This window comes from Gorilla gorilla, chromosome 7 (assembly GCF_029281585.2).
Source record: "Gorilla gorilla gorilla isolate KB3781 chromosome 7, NHGRI_mGorGor1-v2.1_pri, whole genome shotgun sequence".
Classification (NCBI taxonomy): Eukaryota; Metazoa; Chordata; class Mammalia; order Primates; family Hominidae; genus Gorilla; species Gorilla gorilla.
The window spans coordinates 102,136,748-102,151,071 of record NC_073231.2 but is presented as its reverse complement, the minus strand read 5'-3'; the positions used below and the strand labels follow the sequence as shown (position 1 = coordinate 102,151,071).

The following is a 14,324-nucleotide window of genomic DNA, read 5'->3' as shown; positions in this document are numbered from 1 at the left end:
GAAGTTTCAAAGGGCTGCTGGCTTACTCTTCTTTTCCATTTTGGTCATAACAAAAAGAACAGATGGGAATGTTAGGCTTAACTCCTCAGGACTTGGACATGTCTTACTTGATTTGTTGAATCCAGGATCTGGAGGTTTTTTTTTTTTTTTTTTTTTTGGTAATAATGAATGATGACAAGAAGAGGTGCTGGCTGGAAGGTCTGTTTGACCAAGGTATAGATCTACTGTCCTTGGCAAGTGAGGCCCGCTGCTTATGGGGTTTGCAAGCACATTAAAAATAATGAAATAAACAATCTTACAGCTTCTGAAAAGCTAACTCTTTTAACTGCTTAAATTATATTTGTACCTTTGGCAGATCTTTGGTGTTGCTACTCATTAATGCCAGTATTCCGTATTAGTTATAAAACTCAAATGCCATTTCTAAACAGGAAAAATGAAACAAATGAAAATGCTTGCTTTAAACTGCACTGGGCCCAGTCTACTTGAGGGATGGTGTCTGAATAAGCCTCACCTCTAGGGCCCCACATTAATCCAGGGGAATAATGGCGGGAACACCCAAGCTTATCTCAGTTGTACTGGAGGACTACAGGAAGGGCCTTTTTAAAAGGAAATTAAATTAATTGGGTCTGAAAAAGCTAAAAGTCTCATTCAAAAAATAATGTCATTTATGACTTCAGTTCTACCATAAAAACGTTTGCATTTTTCCAGTAATCTCATTTTTAAAAAACTCAGCATCACTATGCTGTTATTTTTTTCTAATATGATGTTATAGGAGAAAAAAAGATCGGCAGTCCAAGACTGTAAAGGAATCTGATAATAATGGATAGTACTATTGGTGTGGTGTTGATCAAGTGCTTCTCTTTTTAAATGTCTGGTTAATGTTACTGACATCTGAGAACAAAACATTTTCGTCATATTCTGGATGTACAATTCTTTACGATGGTATTTTCATGGAAAATCTGCTAGTTTATGTGACTTTCCTTATGCTAAACAGGACAATCTAAAGCAAGTTAATGTTCTCATATGACAGTCAGGCTTGTGCAGAATTACCTCACTGTGGGAGCCGTGATGCCACCAATAAAGAGAATTCTACCCCAACTTAATGGATGACTGGCTTGGAACACAAAGATATGCTTCAAGAAGAAGGTATTCAACTCAGTCAGCTGAAAAAGACGGAGAAATTAGTCAACCTGGTACCTCATGCTAATTCAAAATCCTCTATTCCTTAAATAGACATTCTACAATTAGAAATAATTGGTATGTTCAAAGCATTTTCAGAGAATAGATGTGGTCTTCCAAGGATTGCTATTCAAACTAGTTAACAGCCAGTACATTATGGGCAGGGAGCAACTGGAGGCCCAGGGAGAGGTGGCAGGGGTGGTGGATGGGCACATAGGGGAACAGGATTATCAGCTATTTGTCATGTTTCCTGGTTTGTATGATTGTTACTCAGCTCACACATGTGATCCACTGGGATAGTCGGGAGAGAAATGCTTTGAGCATACAGAAGTCATGAAAGCAAACCTGTGCCACAGAACACCTATGCTGCCTTACAGAAATCAGGCCAGGTCTAACAGAATTCCAAATGTAGATAAGTAAGCTCTTTAACAATCAAAAGAGGCTTGAGGCCATGCACGGTGGCTCATGCCTGTAACCCCAGCACTCTGGGAGCCCGAGGCGGGCAGATAGCCTGAGGTAAGTTGTTTGAGACCAGCCTGGCCAACATGGTGAAATCTCATCTCTACTAAAAATACAAACAGGCATGGTGGTGGGCGCCTGTAATCCCAGCTACTCAGGAGGCTGAGACAGAAGAATTGCTTGAACCTGGAAGGCAGAGGTTGCAGGTTGCAGTGGGCCGAGATCACGCCATTGCACTCCAACTTGGGTGACAAGAGTAAAACTCTGTCTCAAAAAAAAAGCAAAAAAAGAAGCTGGAGACACATCTGAGAGATGATGATGGACTCGTGCAGCACACGCCTGGGACAGAGCAGATCCTCTACCAAAGGCAGTCCTTAAAAGTAGGTATGAAGGGTTGGTCCAAGTTTCAGCTGGGAGCAGTAGTACTTTTCCCTGAGGTTAGCATCCTCATGCAGTTCATCATGATGAGTAGCACAAAATATCTTGTGACTGGGACGTGGCTGCTCTCTGCCTAGAGCCCAGCTCTAGGTAGCAAGCAAGGGGTGGAGATTATGGAACGGTCACCGTGCTAGGAGAACACAGTACATAGACTGGCAGATTCATTACAATTCCACAAAATGCATGTTGTTTTCCCATAGCACTGACTTCAAGGACACAAAATAAAAAATAGTCTAATTAATATCACATATGGAAAGCTGATCCCAGCGCAGTGCTCACACTCATGGGAACAGTGTGCTCCATCGCATACCACCAGGTGGTTCCATCCTAACGGCACTATACTACTCTCCTTGACACATCCAATCATTCCTCCTTGTAATAAAAGAAAGCTTCTGCTTTCCGTGACATTGGGCCTGATAAGGCAAAGCTTAATCCCTATCCATCTACAGTCCTGTTTTTAAAGATACTGACCTCTCCAAACCACAGTGATTACTTACTTAACTATTCACGTACACTTCTGTATGCATAAACTTCATTTATTGCGATGGGCATTGTCTCTGTGTGAACAAGGAAGATCGTCTGTCCTAAAAGTGACATCTGCTAATTTTTTCCTTATGTTGGGAGTATTTTGTGTTTATGTGTCCAAAACATAATTTCTGATGACTCTGAAAGATCCTCTTCAGGCAAAAGCTGGTTTCCCTTGGCTACTTTCCAAAAGTTGTGAAACAACCTGGGGCCAGGAGCATCAGAAAAAATTGCTGTCTCTCAGAAACACAGATGCTTGATAATCTTTTGCCAAGACCCTGGGCTGTCAGAATCACTTCCGTCGTGAAGTGGGCCACTTGGAAATACAGCTTCTCTCCACGGAGGACAACACTCTGGAGGACTCAGCAAAAGGCTCCAATTCCCCAGCACTCATTTAGCACCCTACAGATTACCCAAAGTGGTAACAGCTGAGGAACAATTTTAACCAATAAACACTGAATTAGGAATGTAAGAAAAGCCTTCTCATTTGTTCCTTTGGTCTTGAAAATGATCATTCTAAAAAGCAATCCAATGCCTAACTCATTGGATGATGGATGCTAGACACAAATTATTTCACGGAATCTAATCTGTTTCTAATTTGTAATTCAAAGATCCATATTTTAAAACTGTCTTCAAAATGAGGCAAGACCTTAGGCATAACAATATCACTTTGCTTAATTATTCTACATGCCAGCTGCAGAATATTATATCTTGTAAAGTATGGAGCTGAAAATCAATGTAAACTAATGTTAACTCTAAATTCCTAAAAAGTTTTTATTTTAGTTTTTGTTTGCCTCCCAACTTCTGGGCATCTGAAAAAATACCTGCCAGATGATCATGAAAAGGTACACTCCAGCTACTCTCTGAAAAGAAGATTTGGGGTCAAACCATCGAACATAGGTCCAGCTAGCAGGAGTGAACTGCAGAACAGCTCTCTTGATCTTCCCGGTGGTGGTATGAATGTCCCTGTAAGAAGAGAATGGCTCCAGTGAAAATCCAGAGATAAGGCAGGGGGAAAACAAAGCACAAGAAAAAAATCCTGTGCGCTGATGATTTTTATAATAAATGCTCAGGACAAAGAGACTGCTTTTTATTTGAATTGTGTCTCAAAGATCTCTCTATACAGGTAAAGCAGGTGACAGAAGCACACTCAATGGGGAATCTCATTGATGACAGGCACAGGGCAGCAAGGAGACTGTTCTCCCACTGCTTGTCTCCCATGTAAAACTACACACACTCCATATTCTTGCATCACCCACAACACTTCTTTACCCTATTTCTTCCCCAGAGCAGTAAACATTTTGGGTTGATGAACAGTGATATTTAACCTTTCTTCATTTGCATCCTCGAAATCACTCAATTAAAAGTTTCACACACCCATGAAATAACTAAACAGTCCTAGAGTTTACAAATGCAGACATTAAGGCCCAGAGACAGCAAGTGGCTGGCACACTCAGCATGACGAGTGGGTGCAGATTCCAGCCCTTCCTGTACTAGTCCAGGAGAGCCAAAACCCAAGGTATAATAAATACTATTTATTAACTGGTAAAGAGTCTTTAATTCCACAAATATTTATATCATGAACTTTTACGTCTCCAACATTGTGCTAAGTGCTTGGATGCACAAGCACCAACCAATCAGGCCTTCTGTTCTAGTGGGTGGGAGCAGGGAGAGTGACAGGAAACCAGGGCTGTTCCTTCATCCACCCACCTATCCACCAACAAACTCGTATTGAGAAAACATCACAGCAAGAAGATCTGCGGCACACTGGCAGCAAAAAATAGAGACTATCCAAAAATAAACAAGAACTACAAAAGACTTGTACTGTAAAAATAGCAAAGTGCATAGAAAGACTGAGAAGAAAATGGGAATAAAGAGAGATGCAGCATGATCAAGAATCAGAATATTTAATACAGCAAAGAGGTTAATTCAACTTAATCTGTATTCATTTATACATTTAATATTACTTTAAAAAAACCACCAATAGGATTTTTTGTTGTTGTTTATTAGTTGGGTTTATGTCGTGGGAACTTGACAAAATGATTTTGAAGTCAAATTTCAAGAATAAACATAAGAAAACAAGGAAGTATACTGTAGCAGTGTTCAAGAAAGCAGACATCCTGAGGCCAGGCATGGTGGCTCACGCCTCTAATCCCAGCACTTTGGGAGGCTGAGGTCGGCAGATCACTTGAGGTCAGGAGTTTGAGACCAGCCTGGCCAACATGGTGAAACCCTGTCTCTACTAAAAATACAAAAATTAGCCAGGTGTGGTGGCGGGTGCCTGCAGTCCCAGCTATTTGGGAGGCTAAGGCAGGAGAATCACTTGAACCTGGGAGACAGAGGTTGCAGTGAGCCGAGATTGTGCCACTGCACTCCAGCCTAGGCGACAGAGTGAGACTCTGCCTCAAAAACAACAACAACAACAACAAGGAAAGCAGACATCCTGGTGCAAATTCAGACTCAGCTGCTTGCTAGCTGTGTGTCCTTAGGCAAATTACTAAACCTAAGCCTCAGTATCACATCATTCCTAAAATGAAGAGAATAACAGTGTCTACCCTCAGGACTGATTCAAGGCTCAAATGAGATACTGCTTGTGAAGCTTGCTTGGAGCAATACTTGAAGCATGGCTACTATTTTTATTAGGTTAAATGCTGCGTTAAATATATTAAAAAGTGGCTGGGCATGGTGGCTCATACCTGTAATCCCAGCACTTTGGGAGGCCGAGTAAGGCAGATCACCTGAGGTTGGGAGTTCGAGACTAGCCTGGCCAACATGGAGAAACCCTGTCTCTACTAACAATACAAAAATTAGCTGGGTGTGGTGGTGCATGCTTGTAATCCCACCTGGGGATTACAGGCACTGGGGAGGCTGATGCAGGAGAACTGCTTAAACCCGGGAAGTGGAGACTGCAGTGAGTTGAGATTGCACCACTGCACTCCAGCCTGGGTGACAGAGCAAGACTCTGTCTCAAAAAAACAAACACATAAAAATTAGAATTAAAATTAAATATATTAAAAAGTGTCCTTGCAAGTCAGTGACCAAAGAAAGGTTTAGTAATAAAAGGGATGGAGAAAACTGGTTAACCAATGGCAAAAACATTGTGAAATCTCCTCACATCATATACCAAAATAAATTTGAGACAGATTAAATACTTAAAACAAGTAAAACCACTAAAGAACTAGAAGAAAGGCTGGGCACAGTGCTCACGCCTGTAATCCCAGAACTTTGGGAGGCTGATGCGGGCAGATCACCTGAGGTCAGAAGTTCGAGACCAGCCTGACCAACACAGAGAAACCCCGTTTCTCCTAAAATACAAAAAAAAAAAGTTAGCAGGGCGTGGTGGCTAATCCCAGCTACTCGGGAGGCTGAGGCAGGAAAATCGCTTGAACCTGGGAGGCGGAGGTTGCAGTGAGCCGAGATCGTGCCATTGCATTCCAGCCTGGGCAACAAGAGTGAAACTCCATCTCAAAAAAAACAAAAACAAACAAACAAAAGAACTAGAAGAAAATACTGGTTAATATTTACCTAAACAAAAAGATTAACAGTATTTTTGATGTTTAAATAAAAAATCCACCACAAACTAGTTTAAAAGGGGATGACAGGCTGGGCACAGTGGCTCACGCCTATAATCCCAACACTTTGAGATGCTGAGGCGGGTGATCACCTGACGTCAGGAGTTCGAGACCAGCCTGGCCAACATGGTGAAACCCCATCTCTACTAAAAACAAAAACTAGCCAGGCGTCGTGGCATGCACCTGAAGTCCCAGCTACTTGAGAGGCTGAGGCAGGAGAATTGCTTGAACCCGAGAGGCGGAGGCTGCAGTGAGCCGAGATTGTACCACTGCACTGCAGCCTGGGTGACAGAGCAAGACTCCATATCAATAAAACAAACAAAAAAAAGGGGGTGACAAAATGGAAAATAAAGTCACCTTTATGGCAAAGTGTTAATTAGCTTAATCTGTAGAAAGCACAAATAAAAGAGGGTAAATCCAATAGAAATTGATAGAAATCCAGTATCACACAATTTTATGTGTGATAAATTTGACAAAGGTTTAAAAATGCAGTTCAAGGAAATAGTGAAATGGATATACATATATATTATAGGTGAGATTACAAATTGGTACACTCTATTTCTAAGAATTTATTTACCAAAAAAAAGGCGATGCACACTAAGATATATGTCCAAGAATGATCACTCCAGTCTTCTTTATGAAAGCAAAAACTTTGAAACAACTAAAGGACCATAAAATGGAACTGGTTAAATACTACATGGTTTATCCATATGTTGAAGTACAAAGAAGCCCTTTAAAATCATGTTTTAGAGGAATATTTAATGATGTGGGAAAATGCTATTTTGTTACATAGAGTAAACAAAGTTTTAAACACAATTGAAGCAACCACAACTTTCATTATCAGTACCATTATTCTTCGTTATCAATGGCATGATTCGTGCTGCAAAATGAGAAGCAAGTTTAACAAAGCAGGATAAAGCAATGCCGGCGGTATGACTGTCCTCTACTGGAAGCATAGTGGGGCATGCAACTTAAAACTATTCAGAGAACTTCCTGGGTGGCAAGTGAGCTGAGTCACAATGAAAAGGATGATCAGGCTGGCCTATGGGTACACAGGCCAAATCTCAGGTGAAGAGAGGGGAGCGTGTGCACAAACAGACTCTCAGTTGCCTGGGAGGGTGTAGAGAAAGGATCTCCCTACTGGGGCAATGGATGTATTGACCATGACCAAAGACCATGAGAAGCCATCACAGGGGAATGACATGATGAATCTGATGTTCTTAAAAAGATCACTCAAGCAATGGTGTGGGAAGGACTGGAGGACTTCACCTGGAAACAGAGATGAATTGATCCAGGGATGGGAGTCTGAATGAAGGCTGAGGCAGTCGGGATAAAAAAGAGCGGGAGTGGATTTGAGAAATCTTTTAAATTAGGAGGATGGTGTTAGGACCCCCTGAATACATAGGGTGAGAAAGAGAAAATCATAAATGATTGAGCATTTTCTGGACAAATGCTTGAAATCAGGTTTATAATCATTTATGAGTTTCAGTTATTAACATGGAATTTATTCCTTATCATCAAAGATCATACTAAAATGGATTCCTACCAAAACAATTAAATATATATCATGAAAAACTGTGACTAATATCCAAAAAGAAGGCAACTCACTTGAAGCTTGCCCAGTGGTAAGTCCTCATCTCTAAAAACCGGCAAACGACCATGCCCAGCCAAATGCCACCGCCATTGCACAACAGGATGTCCAGAATGACTTGATCCCACCAGCACTCGGCAAAATTGGGGAGAAGATGCATGAAGAAGAGCTGAGAAACACAAGAGCCCATGGTTGGAAAAATAAACAAAACTGGGGTACCATGTAGATAGATAGATTTCCTTTTTAACAATACATTATTGTAGAAGAAGTTGTTGACATTTCATTTTTTCCTAATGTATAGAAAATAACCAACAGTAACAGGTTCTGCAATCTGTTTCTTGTTTTTTATATTGCAGATGGTTTGCAAACAAACAGCACATATCCAAACAGCTCTTCTCTTTTTGACACAGGGCTTTTAAAGAAAGAATGATCTCTCTTGAAAAATACTACCAATTAATTACCTTGGCTAATGACAACATGACAAGGATCTGGGAGGGGAAAAGGAGAAAAGTTTCCAACCCTGACAACAAAGCATTGTCATAATTCTCAAAATTAGCAGCTTGAGAATTCCAGTTGTGCATTTCAAAAATATCCCCTAGATATTTAGGTAAAACAGTAAGTTGTAAAAGAACAGTTAGCTCTTGATGACACGATGTAGGAAGCATGACAGCTTAATAAGAAATCTCCACCAACTGATTCACAATAATGACAATCTTTTATTAAGTGCCCATGATGTGCAAAGTGGTGAGAGAAAAGGAAGTCAAGGGTCTTGATTTCAAGGAGAGGTGTCAGATGTTGTATTTTTTTTTCTTTTTTCTGAGACAGAGTCTTGCTCTGTTGCCCAGGCTGGAGTGCAGTGGTGCGATCTCGGCTCACTGCAACCTCTGCCTCCCGGGTTCAAGCAATTCTCCTGCCTCAGCCTTCCAAGTAGCTGGGATTATAGGCACATACCACCATGCCTGGCTAATTTTTGTATTTTCAGTTGAGCCAGAGTTTCACCATGTTGGCCAGGCTGGTCTCGAACTCCTGACCTCATGATCTGCCTGCCTCAGCCTCCCAAAGTGCTGGGATCAGATGTTTATCCAGATAACCAGAACCACAAAATATGGTAGACTGAGGAAAGTGTTACAATGGTGACATAAATGGAGTATGGTGGAAAAAAACATTCATTCTGACTGAGGCTGAAGGTTCCTTTGGCCTCTGGAACTTTCCTGGAGAGGGCTTCTGCAAGAAAGACATATTGGAGGGGGAACATTAAGGACAAGAATGACTGATTTCATGAGATGTAGATGAAGATGCGGGCATTCCAGGAAGGGGAAACAGTAACATCAAGGGTGGAACAGAAGTTCTCTGGAAATCAATTTGTTTTGTCCAAAACAAAGGGCATATCCGCTGTGTTCGGAACAGCACGCCCTGCTGTGTGAAGGCCCAATGTAAAAAGGTGAAATTACTAAGACAATGCCTGGGAGTTCTCTGGAAAGAGACAAGCCTGTAATTACAAACCTTTGAAGTAATATAATAAATACTGCAAAGATAAAACAGTATTCATGAAAGCATTTTGTAAGCTATAAACAAATTATAAATATGAGGAATTTTTTGTTCTTAATGAACCTGCTGTCAAGAAGCTACAGAGTAGCTGCTGCATGTGATGGCTTGTGGCTGCATTCTTAACCCCGGGGGCCTGGTACTACCCTTGAAGTGTATTCCCAGGTTCCAAGCCATGAGATGGAGCCTTAACTCTTGCCCTTAGAGAGGGAAGGGAGAAACTTCAGCAGAAGTCAATGACACATATTTGCTGAAAGAAAACTATGCAAGAGAAAGTGGGATGTGGAGGACATCCTCCAGCCTAAGGAACTTTCCTGGAAGGTACCAGGTTCTGGGGGTGAGATGGGCCCCCGATAGACCCAAGCCCAAGGAGGAGGGGGCTGCATTCTTTCATTCACTACAGATTTGTGGAGCATCTGCCATGTATAAGGCAAAGTCCTTGGGTCTGGGAATACACAGGCATGGGCCCTGCCCTCTTGAGGCACAAGGATTAGCAGAAGAGACACTTATCGAGTGTCTAACACGTGAGGAGCATTTCAAAGGAGAGTGGCGAGGTGTTCTATTTCCAGCTGTATGAACATGGAGCACAGTTACTGGAGGGGCAGGGAAAGCCTTCCAGAGCTGAGCTCTGGAGACAGCTTGTTAGCAGGTGAAGGGTGAGAAGAGAGGGAGGAGCAGCAGGGAGGACTCTGTGGTGGGGAAGACAGCAGAGGCGGCTGCAGCACTGAGGGCAAAAATGAGGCATGATGAGGCTGAGGCTGCAGGCAGGGGCCGGTGAACCTGGAGCCTCGTAGGCAGGGTTGGAAGTTTGGATTCTATTTTAAGAGTAATGGAGGCCTGGTACGGTGGTTCACACCTGTAATCTCAGCACTTTGGGAGGCTGAGGCAGGTGGATCACCTGAGGTCAGGAGTTAGAGACCAGCCTGGCCAACATGGCGAAACCCCATCTCTACTAAAAATAAAAAGTTAGCTGGGTGTGGTGGCACACGCTTGTAATCTCAGCTACTTGGGAGGCTGAGGCAAGAGAATCGCTTGAGCCCAGGAGGTGGAGGTTGCAGTGAGCCAAGATCGCACCACTGCATTCCAGCCTGGGCGACAAAGCAAGACTCTGTCTCAAAAAAAAAAAAAACAGAGTAATGGACAAACACTAAAGAGCTCTAAGTAGGAAAGAGCCTTGGTCTGGTGGGGTCTAAAGAGGATCATTTGGCAATAAATAGTGAAGAGACAAGCAATTCTGACAGAGATGACCATGGATTAGAGACAGGTGGGAACAGAGGTCTGAAGAGACGTCAATGGACGACTGGGTGCTTAGAAGACTCTACAGAACTCTATAGGGCCTGGTGACCACAGGCACTGGGAAGCAGGGAAAGAAGGTACAGCAGATGCCCAGTCTGCAGTGCAAGGGGGAAGCAAGCGAGGCCGACAAGGGCCAGGTGCCTGACACAAGCCTATGCAGCGGCCGGGTTCCAAAGACACTTGGAATTCAGAGGTGGAATGTGGTATAAGGGCAGGAATGTGGGCTTCGCATCTGGAATCCAGTCCTAACTCACCTAAGGAAGCAAGGCTGTGCACTCCGGATCCCCCATCTGTACAGTGAGAACCTATATGCACCGCCTTTCCCGGTTTGTTGTGAGGACTTAGAAGGCATATGTAAAGTGTTGGGCACTATTATGGATCGGTTGAATTGTGTCCTCTCAAAACTCCTATGTTGAAGCCCTAACCTCCAATACCTCAGAATTTGAGCTTATTTGGAGATAGTCATTGGAGAGGTACTTTGTTAAGATGAGATCATAGGCAGTACAGTGAGCTGCTAATCCAATATGACTTGTGTCCTTATAAAAGGGAATGCTCTTGTGTCCTTATGAAAAAGAACACATGGGGCTGGGCACAGTGGCTCACGCCTGTAATTCCAGCACTTTGGGAGGCTGAGGTGGGCAGATCACAAGGACAGGAGATTGAGACCATCCTGGCTAACATGGTGAGACTCCGTCTCTACTAAAAATACCAAAAATTAGCTGGGCGTGGTGGCACACGCCTGTAGTTCCAGCTACTCGGGAGGCTGAGGTAGGAGAATGGCGTGAACCCAGGAGGCGGAGCTTGCAGTGAGCCGAGATCGCGCCACTGCACTCCAGCCTGGGCGAGAGCGAGACTCTGTCGCAAAAAAAAAAAAAAAAAAGAACAACATGAAGGCTCAGACACGCACAGGGAGAATGCCACGTGACCAGGAAGGGGTCATGCATCAACAAGCCCAGGGACCACGACTGCCAGCAAACCACAAAGATAGAGAAGGAACCTGAAAAAAATGCTCCAAAAGGCCCCAGGGGGAACCAGTCCTGCCGACGCTTTGATCTTGGACTTCTGGCCTCCAGAACAGTGAGAGGCACATTAACAGAAGCCACATCTAGTTGGCACACGTCTCTAAGTTAGGGTCAGGACAATGATGAGCATGGAGAAGTATACTGCGCATGTGGCCGAATTCTGTTCACTGGGAATGATTCATAATAATAGAACAATAATGAGTTAGTTCCCAAAATTTCATTTTGCTAATAGTTTTTCAAGACTATAACTCTTTTATTAAGTAAATGCAACAAACTTTTGATTACTGACATATTAGAGCTAACATTTGGAATCCATTTTGCAGCTACCAAATACCCTGGATGCTCTTATATTACTTGAACACACAATTCTATTATCTCAAACTGGAAGCTAGTTAGTAGGTCAACTGATCTATTGAATTCTAAGCAGATCTCCTCATTCCCATTTATTTGTCTTACTTGGAATTTTAACTTCATTCTTTAGCTTTATTTCATTTGTTTCTCTTTAAGACTTGCAGGACAGAGGTACACTTTATTAAGTTAACAAGGAGGTATTTTTAATATTTGCTTGTTTTTTAAACAGAAGTATTAAATATTCTTATGGGATGGTTTAAATACTGTTTTGTACCACAGGGGCTGGAGAACGGATTAACTGACTGTTAACTGACATACTTTTTCCTATATATAAACTACACACATGGCACAGTCTGGGGAACCCCCAATGCCCTCCTTCTTACCTCAGTCAGCTCCCAGGTAATACTGATTGTCCAGCAGAGACCGTAACTACGGATCAGCAAGGCCTTCATGGCCCAGCCCCAGAAATGTCCAAATGCAAAAATATCAAAGTGGCTGATAATCCTCTCCCAGGTGATCACATGGCAGTTCACAGCATACTCCTATTTAAAATAAAAAAGAGAATAATTAGTGAAACTCTAGAAATCAACTTGCTTCCAGGATTCTGCCGGTAAATGAAAAGAATAGATATGAACTTGACAACTAATAAGTCCTGCTCAGTAACAAATGAGAAAGTTTTAATAACTTAAGGGTCTTGAGGGAAAATAGACAAGTATTTGAGTTTATAAATCAAAACTGCTTTGCTCTGAATTGCAAAAGCTGCATTAAAATGAGAAGCAAAATAATTTTACAAAGGCTCAACATATCCTAAAGAAGTGGTATCACATAGATCATGTCATTGGGCCACAGGGCAACAATATTAAAGCCAGTAACTAAAGCACAAATAAAAGATTCCCAATAGATTTGGAAATTTAAACACACATTTCTAAATATCATGGATTAAAGAAGAAATCATAATAGGAATTTTTTTTAACGTGTCATAATGATAATGAAAATACACCGTGTAAAAATTGAACTTTAGAGGAAAATGTAAAGCCTTAAATAGTTATGCTAGAAAAAAGAAGAAAAGCACCCAACTTCAGTAATTAAAAGAGAACTCCCCTCCCCAAAAAATATCGGATACTACATAATTTAAATATTAAAAATTACAAAGCTTTTCAGAATGTTGGTTCCATTTCTAATATCTTTGTTTTTGATTATACGTATTTCTAAGTAATTTAATATCTTATCATATGACTGCATGACAATATGATAATATAACATTTACTGGGAATCTCTACATTTCACATCCTTTCTTCCCAAAATTAATTTGACAGGCAGTAATAAGAGTTGGCAAATATTCACCCCCTATTATCAGCCAGCTGAAAAAAATTCCTATAAACTATAATAGTTTTAAATTCCAGAAATGATACTTTCTGAGAGCAAAAGAGCTTCCCTGTCTCTTCTGAAACCCACCACACATCAGATTTCCTTCTCAGATAAAATGCATTTCAACTTGCAAAGCTGAACAAACATTTTTAAGAATTCTATTTTTTGAGAAGCAGTATGATGTGAGATTATGCTGTGTAAATGGGAAATCTGGAGAAAAGAGGATAAAATTCAATAGGGTAAGTCAAGATAAGGCTTTAAAAAAAACAAACTGCCCTGCAATAAGATGAAAAGTCTCTTCCCGGACTCTGGAACAGCACGTTCTTGTCACAGAGAATCGCAGGCTGACAGAGGGAAATGCCCTTAGGCTGAAGCAGGTTGTATATTAGGTTAAGGAGCAGGGCCACGTCCAGTCAACCTCAAATGTCTCAACCACCCCACCCTCTTCTTTACTCTGGAATACACTGTGTAGGGTTAGATAAGGAAGGGGTAAGATCTGTTTTTAGAAGGCTGCTCTTAAAGTAATCACAGCTTGCAGATAACTCTGGAGGACTTTACACTCTATTAAGTAGCTCTATGCTTTGACATGTGGGAAGGCATTTTAAAAATCATAAAGACCAATCTGTCTATTTGCAGTATAGTTAGTAACGAACAGATATGCCAATTATCCCCTTCATAAGACCTGAGGTCCTTGTCCTGGAAGGGCCACAGGGCATTGCAGTTTAAAGCAGCCAGAGAGCTGCATGCAGGCAGAACCCTGGGAACCAGGAGGAATAGGCTTTAACTGAAGACAGCATAGAGCTGAAGCCTGGAAAGGGGGTCAAGTGGACAGGTGCATGCCTGTGAGCAAAAGATTGGGTAAAGACAGATTCTGCTGACTTCCCAACTGGTCCTAGGCTGATCTTGGCAGCCTTACCCTCTGCCTTGCTTGCTGGATACCTAACCAAATACCAAGTCCTATTCACTTTACCTCCCCAG

At 42.0% G+C, this 14,324-nt stretch overlaps 1 protein-coding gene across 1 annotated transcript in view; it reads right to left on the bottom strand.

Moving 5' to 3' along the window:
• PTDSS1 (phosphatidylserine synthase 1) overlaps positions 1-14,324 on the bottom strand; it is a 72,974-nt gene that overhangs the window by 26,836 nt on the left and 31,814 nt on the right. The window contains exons 5-8 of the mRNA XM_019032308.4: positions 12,362-12,520; positions 7,782-7,933; positions 3,426-3,567; positions 1,051-1,163 (exon numbers count right to left, since the gene is read on the bottom strand). Of these exons, the coding sequence (XP_018887853.1) occupies positions 1,051-1,163; positions 3,426-3,567; positions 7,782-7,933; positions 12,362-12,520 (566 nt within the window). The remainder of the gene's footprint in view (positions 1-1,050; positions 1,164-3,425; positions 3,568-7,781; positions 7,934-12,361; positions 12,521-14,324) is intronic.